The 10,529-nt window shown below is 42.1% G+C and overlaps 1 protein-coding gene across 1 annotated transcript in view; it reads right to left on the bottom strand.

Moving 5' to 3' along the window:
• Positions 1-10,207, bottom strand: part of LOC135552430 (ephrin-A3-like) — a 100,554-nt gene extending 90,347 nt beyond the window's left edge. Inside the window, exon 1 of the mRNA XM_064984030.1 lies at positions 9,399-10,207. Within this exon, the coding sequence (XP_064840102.1) occupies positions 9,399-9,508 (110 nt within the window). The 5' untranslated portion in view covers positions 9,509-10,207. The remainder of the gene's footprint in view (positions 1-9,398) is intronic.
• Positions 10,208-10,529: the final 322 nt, after the last annotated feature.

A 10,529-nucleotide genomic window follows, 5' to 3' on the forward strand; every position in this document is an offset into this window, starting at 1 on the left:
TTTTTTCTAGTCTATGCCTATAGGCAGCAGCCTCTAATGTGCTAGTGATGGCTGTTTAACAGTAAGATGGTCTTAAGATAGAAGCTGTTTTTCAGTCTCTTAGTCCCAGCTTTGATGTACCTGTACAGGCCTCGCCTTCTTGATGATAGCGGGGTGAACAGGCAGCGGCTCGGGTGGTTGATGTCCTTGACTATACTATGGCCTTCCTGTGACATCGGGTGCTGTAGGTGTCCTGGTAGTATGCTCTCAGTATTGCGTTGGGCAGACCGCACACCTTCTACAGAGCCTTGTGGTTGCGTGCTGTGCAAGTTTGTGAGAGTTTTAGGTGACAAGCCAAATTTCTTTAGCCTCTTCAGGTTGAAGAGGCTCTGTTGCGCCTTCTTCGCTACACTGTCTGTGTGGGTGGTCCATTTCAGTTTGTCAATGATGTGTACGCCAAGGAACCTGAAGCTTTCCACCTTCTCCGCTGCGGTCCCATCGATGTAGATAGGGGGGTGCACCCTCTAATGTTCCTGAAGTCCACAATCATCTTTTTGTTTGGTTGACGTTGAGTGAGAGGTTGTTTTCCAGGCATCACATTCCCAGAGCCCTCACCTCCTCCCTATAGGCTGTCTCATCATCATTGGTAATCAAGCCTACTACTGTTGTGTGGTCTGCAAACTTGATGATTGAGTTGGAGGCGTGCTTGGCCACACAGTCATGGGTGAACAGGGAGTACAGGAGGGGGCTGTGCATGCACCCTTATGGGGCCCCAGTGTTGGGGATCAGCAGAGTGGACACAATGATTCCTACCTTCACCAGCTGGGGTCTGTCCGTCAGGAAGTCCAGGACCTAGTTGCACAGGGTGGGATTCAGACCCAGGGCTTCAAGCTTAATGATGAGCTTGGAGGGTACTATGGTGTTGAATGCTGAGCTATAGTCAATAAACAGCATTCTTACATAGGTATTCTTCTTGTCTAGATGGGATAGGGCAGTATGCAGAGTGATGGCGATTGCATCGTCTGTGGATCTATTGGGGTGGTAACTAAATTGAAGTGGGTGTAGGGTGGCAGGTAAGGTAGATGTGATATGAGCCTTGACTAGTCTCTCAAAGCACTTCATGATGACAGAGGCGAGTGCTACGGGTGATAGTCATTAAGTTCAGTTACCTTAATCTTCTTAGGTACAGGAACAATGGTGGCCATCTTGAAGCATGTGGGGACAGCAGACTGGGATAGGGAGATTGAATATGCCCGTAAACACACCAGGCAGCTGGTCTGTGCATGCTCTGAGGATTGTGGCTAGGGATGCTGTCTGGGCTGGCAGCCTTGAGAGGGTTAAGACGTTTAAATGTTTTACTCATGTCCGCCACAGAGAAGGAGAGCCCACAGTCCTTGGTAGCGGGCCGCATCGGTGGCACTGTGTTATCCTCAAAGTGTGCGAAGAATATATTTTGCCTGTCCGGAAGCAAGACGTTGGTCTCGGTGACGTGGCTGGTTTTCCTTTTGTAGTCCGTGATTATCTGCAGTCCCTGCCACATACGTTGTGTGTCTGAGCCGTTTAGCTTCTTTGATTGCATTGCAGAGTGAGTAACTACACTGTTTATATTCTTCCATGTTCCCAGTCACCTTGCCATGGTTAAATGCGGTGGTTCGCGCTTTCAGTTTCGTACAAATGCTACCGTCTATCTACGGTTTCTGATTAGGGATGTAAGAATATTTTGAAGAGAAATACACAACGCAGAGGACGAGAAGTCAATAGAGTATTTACGATCAGTAGGGAATGATCAATGGAAATAATGTTTTTTACAAAACAATATCCCATTAGCAAGGAAGCTATGGATGCTACTACAGTAGTGATTAAAGATTCTGCCGACATGCTTCTCATACTCTTTTGACAATGAATGGAGCTGCACAGGTCACAGCTGCTCATTGGAACAAATGGTCAGCAGTGTTGGAGGCTCCTAACATCATCATACCATGTAATCCAGCTACTCTGATGCTTCCTCCAGATACCACATTACTTGAACATGACTGTTTTGAGTTGGTTTTGGATCAGCTCTCTGATGGGTTTACTAAGACTCATCTGTTGGAAAACCCTAAGTTTATCCTATACACATATGGTTCAAGCATTGCGGAGGGGGGTGTGGGGAAGGCACGCTGGGCAGTTACTACAATACTACAATAGTAGGGGAAGCAGACAGACAAGTAAAAGAGGCGAGGGGAATAACTCCCGAGGGGGGACATGACGTAGTTCCAGGACAGTGGGTGATGGTAAAAAAAAAATATGTAACAGACACATTAAGGCCAAAGTGGGAAGGTCCTTATCAAGTTTTGCTCATAATGAGGTCAGCAGTGAAAGTCCAGTGAAAATCACGATGGATACATGTCACTCATTGCAAGGTTGTCCATTTTGATGGCAAAGCGGAGCCTGGAGAATAAAGAACTAATTGGTTAGCAATCCGGGGTCAATCTCGGGTGAAGAAGCATAGTAAGATGATCAGAACCTGATAAACTTCTATGTTGTACACCGCAGGGATATCTAGGTGAAATGTCCAACGTTTTCCTGAAAATCACAAAAAAATCTATGTGAAATATTAATTTATCTTGAAACCAGGACATGTTACTTTCAATTTTTTTATTCCTTCGTTACAGGTTATGCGAACCTACCATCTGAAGCAGAAGCTATATTCCTTGACCCAAGGATTGTACTTGAAATTATATAAGATCACCAGTGAAGTGTCATTAGAGAAGTCCTTATCAACCAGTGGAACGGAAGAATAATTCCTCACTACTGGCAGACTGTCAGAACATAGTTTGAAATAGTTATCTATGTGGGACTGATACCAGTGTGGAAGAGCTGGTCACTTTCAAAGGACTTGGTGAATGATTAACTTGCCAAGAGGACGATTGAATATTGTTGTCTTGTAGACAATTATTTTTTGTGTGAGTTTCCTCCTAATACAGGATGTGGTAGGAATCGTAAGGGACATCATTATTACACCTGTTAATACTTATTTTCTATAACTTTGTTTGAAATCTATTTCTTATTGCAACAGCAAGTAAAATATGCCCTTCGTGTTTTATAGAAATGCAAGGTGTTTAATGTGAATAATTTTATGCTTACTGCTAATGTTTTTATACTTATTCTATTTTTTCATGCTTTTTATTGTTTTCTAAAAATACATTTAAGTATATTTATTTTTAAATGGTCTGTAAGAATATGTTGAAGATAAGAACACAACGCAGAGGACAAGAAGTCAATAGTGTACTAACGTGTCACGTTCTGACCTTTATTTCCTTTGTTTTGTCTTTATTAAGTATGTTCAGGGCGTGAGTTGGGGTGGGCAGTCTATGTTTGTTTTTCTATGTTTGGTTTCTGTTTCGGCCTAGTATGGTTCTCAATCAGAGGCAGGTGTCGTTAGTTGTCTCTGATTGAGAATCATACTTAGGTAGCCTGGGTTTCACGGTTGGTTTGTGTGCGTTTGTTTCCGTGTGAGTGTTTGCTACCACACGGTACTGTTTCGGTTTTCATTCATGTTCATGGTTATTGTTTTGTATTTCATAGTGTTCTGTTTTTATCTTAAAATAAACGTTATGAACACTTACCACGCTGCGCATTGGTCCTCCGATCCTTCTCGCTACTCCTCCTCAGAAGAGGAGGAGGAATGCCGTTACATAACGGTCAATAGGGAATGATCAATGGAAATAGTGTTTTTTCTTTTTTCTGTAATAAGGGATTAATGATCAATGGGTCAGAGACATGGGAGGAATTTCATTCTGGCAAGTTCTCATTCGTCCAAATTGTTTATACATTGAACCTGAAATCTGATACTTCTTATTTGGCCATTGGCCCAGTTTTATTGCAAGGAAAACGAATTGGTCAACCACAGGCTAGGGCTGGGTTTTGAAGTACATCCTATACCTTTGTTCTGTGGAAAGAATCACAGGAGAGAATCACTGAGGACAGGGGAGAATGAACATCTGACTCTCAGCATAATAGCTCCTCTTTGAATAAAACTATTTTTCTCCCCCTGATTTGCTTTGGGGTCTGTGTTATTGAAGAGTAACATCAACTGCTAACAGGGTAGATTTTAATAGTCACAGTGGGTACTACATCTCCTATACACTTCCTTATGAACTCAGTCACTGTATCCGTGTATGCATCTAGATTATTTTCGCAAGCTACCCAGAACAGGTCCCAGTCCACGTGATCAAAACAATCCTGAAGTTTGGATTCCGATTGGGCAGACCAGCGTTGAATACTTTGAAGCACGAGTAACTTCTGTTTGAGTTTCTGCCTATAGGACGGGAGGAGCTAGATGGAGTCATGGTCAGATTTGCTGAAAGGAGGTGGAGGAGGGCCTTGTAAGTATTCAGGAAGTTTGGACATTAGATGATGAGTCCAAAATTGAGATTTATGGTTTCACCCGCCTTGTCTTTGTGAGACACAAAGTAGATGAACGGATTATCTCTGCATGTGTGGTTCCCACCGTGAAGCATGGAGGAGGTGTGATTGTGTGCTTTGCTGGTGACACTGTCAGTGATTTATTTAGAATTCATGGCACACTTCACCAGCATGGCAACCATAGCATTCTGCAGCAATGCGCCATCCCATCTGGTTTACACTTAGTGGGACTATCATTTGTTTTTCAACAGGACAATGACCCAAAACACACCTGATGAGGGCTATTTGACCAAGGAGAGTGATAGAGTGCTGCATTAGATGACCTGGCCTCCACAATCACCCGATCTCAACCCAATTGCGAAAGTTTGGGATGAGCTGGTTGAGAGAATGCCAAGAGTGTGCAAAGCTGTTATCAAGGTAAAGGGTGGCTACTTTGAAGAATCTCAAATATAAGATATACTTTGATTTGTTTAACACTTTTTTGGTGTACTACATGATTCAATATGTGTTATTTCATAGTTTTGATGTCTTCACTATTATTCTTCGATGAAGAAAATAGTTTAAAATATAGAAAAACCCTTGAATGTGAAGGTGTGTCCAAGCTTTCGACTGGTACTGTATATATCCCAATTCCCCAGGGCAGTGATTGGGTACATTGCTCTGTGTAGGGTGCCGTCTTTCGGATGGGACTTTAAACGGGTGTCTTGCCTCTTTGTTGACAATAAAGATACCATGGAACTTATTGTAAGAGTAGAGGGGTAAACCCGTGTCCTTGCTAAATTATGACCATCATGACCACCTAATCATCCCCAGCTTCCAATTGGCTCATTCATCCCCCCTCCTCTCCCCAGTAACTATTCCCCAGGTCATCGCTGTAAATGAGAATGTATTTTCAGTCAGCTTACCTGGTCAAATAAGAGGTAAATGTGAATTTTTCATCCGAATAAAACCCATAGCAAGCTGTTTTCATGGCCTTAGCACAAACAGCTTGGTTTTCATGTGATCCCATTTTTCACAGCTGGATTTTTTTCTGTGGCCATCTGGGCTGAATGCTTCACTCAAGGGTACAACCAACAACGAGGCCTCATCACCCAGAGTTCAGCCCTGAAAGCCCCTAGTCCCTTGCCCTCTGCCCTGGCCTCGGCTCCTCCCTGTTCCCCCTGAGGTAGTATCTAATTCTGAGGTGGGTAAGTGAGGCCTGCAGAAGGATGTGGACAGAGGTTGCATCCCAAATAGCACCTTATTCCCTATATAGTGCACAACTTTTGACCAGGGTCCATAGTGCTTTGTTTACAAGTAGTGTACTATATAAGGAATAGGGTGCCATTTGAGATGAACCAATGATGCTGAAGTGGCCTAAAGCCTACGGCCTATAAGGCTTGATCGCTTATCAGTATTCCTGCCATAGCCTCTGTGGATTTGTCTGCTACCTGCAAACTGGGTCAATTTTTGCATTATTTTACAGATTCTTATCTCAATGTGGAGGGGATTTTTTTTTTTTTTACAAACACACACATCGCCCCACACAGATACACGTATTATCATTAGAATATATTAAAATGAAAATATATTCATGTAAGTGTTATATTAAGGTGCTGATGTGCCAAGACTTGAATGAATTATGAATGAATTAATGATTATCCCGTACAATGCCTGGGCGTACTCCTCACGCTGTGCAAGTCATAGAACACACACCAAATGAATAATTAACAATGATAGATAATCCTAATACAGAATGTGACACGCACAAACCTGCAAAACCCTCACAACACTTTCAACATGTGCTGGTACTGCTAATGATTCTCTTTAAATATGCCTCCTCTATTGAGATTCAAACTGGCATACATAATTGCTATCACAACCAGGGCTAGTAGGAATTTGACTAGGTGTTCGTTTGCACTGTTGGTTCGGTACACCAGAGGTGATTGAGATACCTTGAGTATCTCAAGCCTCACATGCCCAGAACTCAAGCCTCACATACCCAGACTGAGTTATATTAAATAGTTCAGAATTATCATTCAGATGCAGTCAAATAACTCTATTGTACATATGTAATTATCTTTGATATTATCTTTCCATCTGAGTATATGTCCCAAATGGCACCCTATTCCCTATATATAGTGTACTTTTCACCAGAGCCCTGTAGTGCACTAGGTAATGCACTAGGTAATAGGATGCAATTTGGGACTCAACCTGGGTTTTGGAGGTGAATGAGGAAACAAGAGCAGATGGGGGGGGGTAATGAGATGCACACAACAACAAAAAAGAAATTGATGGGGACAGGCTGGCCATGAGAGAGTAGAAAAATAAGGGAAAGAGGGAGGTAAATAACCAAGTATGAGCTAGAGAGAGGAGATACAGGAGATAGGCCAGTGTCTGAGGTGAATATAAATGGACAAAACGAAAAGGTGGAAAACAGATAGAAAGAGAAAAATAGAGAGAGAGGGAGAGAGAGAGAGAGTGGGAGGGAGAGAGAGAGAGAGAGAGAGAGAGAGAGAGAGAGTGAGCAACAGCGGGGTGAGGGGAGAAGATAAAAGAATGTGAGAAAGATGGATAACTAATGAGTGGACAAAGGCACCAGATACCCCATCGATCTCTGCTGCAGAGGTATTGAGTTAGAGGTCTGGAGATGTTTACCTACTGTATAGTTACCTACTGTAGTAGGATTGCTTAGACCAAGGAGAGATAGAAGAAGAATAGGAAGAGAGGGGCAGGTTTCTGGGGTGTGTGTGTGTGTGTGTGTGTGTGTGTGTGTGTGTGTGTGTGTGTGTGTGTGTGTGTGTGTGTGTGTGTGTGTGTGTGTGTGTGTGTGTGTGTGTGTGTGTGTGTGTGTGTGTGTGTGTGTGTGTGTGTGTGTGTGTGTGTGTGTGTGTGTGTGTGTGTGTGTGTGTGTGTGTGTGTGTGTGTGTGTTTTGTTTCAAGGTTTCAAGTTTGGGGAAGCAAATTTTCACCATAGAAATGCACCTTTAACACAAAGAATTCCATGCATCCTCACATTTGCGGTCTTATGTCAGATAGCCTACTATTCCTATTTGTGATGATTAGATTGGCTAGTCATAATTTAGGCTAATAATATAACTCAATCACTGTTCGCAAAAAAAATGCAGCGCGTAGTGCCGTAGAGTAGGCTAGACTATAGGCTATATCAGATAGCCTTTTGTTTCTTTGCAGGTGCAAAATGTGGCCTTTAATAAACACATTACATGTAATTCTACTACACTTCATATTACTGGAGACATTAGCAGAATCTTTTTTTAATATGACAAAAATGACAGGGTAGCCTACTCTGCTGACACTGACAAACAGATCAATAAAAACAATGTTTTCTTCAACCATTTAAAAGGCCTAACAAAAAGAGAGACGCAAATACAATATGACGTACATCTAACCTGGAGGAGTAAATTATTGTTAAAAAAATAAATTTTCAAGTGTCCCTGACCCAATAATAAAGACAGTGAATACACACACTCACCTGGGATTAGTGCTAAGCGATTAACGGAAAAGTCGGTCATTTTTCATTTTTTAAACAACCATTTGACAAGACGTCAGTTTCAATTATTTGAATTCCATTTTGTACATTTTTTTTTCTGTGATCTCGATGTGCAGTTTCTGTAGAGATAAATCAGATCAAGCCTGAACTGTGTTATGTTGTAGTTTCAAACAGGCCAATATTCTACATATTTTAGCACTGAAAACATGGTAATTAACTACAATGACCATAATCCATTGCGCACCCACTTACCTTAGTCCAGTCTGACTTTGAATTAAATAATGAAGCAATCAAATAAAACAAATATTTTATTAAAGTAAGTAATGTGAATAAATGATAGTTAAATAAGTGATATGCAGTAATGAGCAGTCACTACCATCATGGGACTTCTAGTCAATGTATGAATTGTTACAGCATTCAACCCACATAAATCATAGTGCATTTAATGTCTAAAAAAATTGCGAAACCGACATTTTTTTCATAATCTAACCGAAAACGAACCAACCTCAAAAAGCACTAATCGCTCAGCACTACCGGGGAAATGGCTGATACTCTCCACTGGTGCCAATAAGATAAGTTGAGCATTTTGATAACTAAAGACAGATTAGAGTCTTTCCACTGTCTTCAATTTATAGTAATAGCCATTTACTTTCCAAACTATGTTATTCTGCGATTGTATTTAGAAATATTGCAAAATGCTTGGCTGGGTCTCTCTGCTTTTCATTGACAGTTCCAACTCAAGTATCATCTATTTGATAAATGCCGAGCCCGCTGCCCAAATTGCGGGCCCTTTTGACTGTAGGCTGTGATTTAAAACAACCCACAGCGTTTTTCTTCAAAAACTAATGATCCTCTGTGACCAAATCATGCTTTCTGGTGTAGTAGCCTATTTTGAATGATTTTATTTATTTATGTATAGACATTAGGATAATTAGGCTACATCATTTTGGCAACTTAATTCAATATGAAATAGCTTTCCCTAGCCTTATGGATGCACCACCTATGGGGGGGGGGACAAAGAAAGCAGACAACATCAGAATGGATTGCAGCCAGATGGAGAGGATTGAGTGTTTGTGAGAGAGTGAGAGAGGGAAAGGGGTCATAGATGGCAGATATGAGTCATTGTGGAGTAAGAGATGGACAGTGACAACTGAGTAATCCACATTAATTAAATATTCATATAGAACACCAGGTACCTGCTTACATGGTGGAAAGGAACATTAAGGCAACACAATTGCCTGGTATTTGCTATAGTGTGTGTGTGCGTGTGTGTGCGTGTGCGTGTGCGTGTATATTGGAAATAGGCAAATTCTGCAATGCACATTTTCGGGATGGGGGAATACAGCATTCATCACACACTTAACAATGATTTATGCATACATTCACCTGTATTCTCTAAACTAGTAACATTTAGTTAGGGGATGATCAATTTCTCATACTGACACCTGTCGTCGGTTTAGGTCCATAGCAACAAAGAAAACAAAGATAATAGTGTACTGTATTATACTTGTAGCCTACTTACTGTAAATTTGAGCTGTTCCAATAGACGGCATGTCGGTCGTTGGCTCGCGTCAGGTGCAAATTTGTAAAGGCGAGCGCTATTAGACAGAGAGAAACTGTTGCGAGAGCCATAATCCCACTGTTCCTCGTTCTTTTTAGGCTACCTTCTTCGCTCTCAGTTTCCGCCGTCCCAAACAGTGGGTCTCTCACAACATCCCGGCGGTCAAAAACAACGCAGTTGAATAGTTTCCAGCAACCTTTGGGAAGGACAAATATGCGTACTTGGCTTGGTTTACGTGTTTTTCAACTCTAATTCCATTGTGCGAAGAATCCCTTTTGGGCATTCTCCCCAACCCTATTTGTACTTACTTTGCCTGCTGCGCACGTTGAAGTCACCGTGCTTTGAGTATGCTATTACTTTTATGTTCCCTATTCCTCTCCACTGACCGAAAACAGTAGTGTAATACGAATAAGTGATAAGGCAAATTAGGCTGCCACAACTGACAACTGTAGTCCCATATTGAGCCGAGAAGATGCTGCAATTCTCCTCAACATATCTCAATACTATCTTTTCGTCTTGGTTGGTCAAGCACAGCTGGCATTGAAATTTTACAAAATGTGTTCAAATTATCCTTCTGTTGGTATTGTGTTCCCGTTTCGTTTTGACGATCATCTACTTTGTCATTTTAAATGAGTCTCAGATCAGACTGTCAGTTGAGACTTTGAGGTGTCTACCTTGCCTTGCTACCCAGACTCCTTGCTCCAGCCAAACGCCACGCCCACGGACGTTAGTTTAATCTCCGCAATGAAAGTATATACGTAAAGTATGCAGCGAACGACAGAGCAGCGGAAGAATTTAGTGGCTAGTTTCTATCCGCCGCCTCTTCAGAACCACCCACGCACTGCGCGCCAGTTTCCTACAATCCCGCCCTCTGATGGACAAGATGCGCTCACTCTGCCCAACCCCGCCACCACTGTGTGTGTGTGTGAAGAATAGGAAGAGAGGGACAGGTTTCTGGGGTGGTGTGTGTGTGTGTGTGTGTGTGTGTGTGTGTGTGTGTGTGTGTGTGTGTGTGTGTGTGTGTGTGTGTGTGTGTGTGTGTGTGTGTGTGTGTGTGTGTGTGTGTGTGTGTGTGTGAGAGAGAGAGAGATG

The sequence above is a fragment of the Oncorhynchus masou genome, chromosome 13 (genome assembly GCF_036934945.1).
Source record: "Oncorhynchus masou masou isolate Uvic2021 chromosome 13, UVic_Omas_1.1, whole genome shotgun sequence".
Taxonomy (NCBI): domain Eukaryota; kingdom Metazoa; phylum Chordata; class Actinopteri; order Salmoniformes; family Salmonidae; genus Oncorhynchus; species Oncorhynchus masou.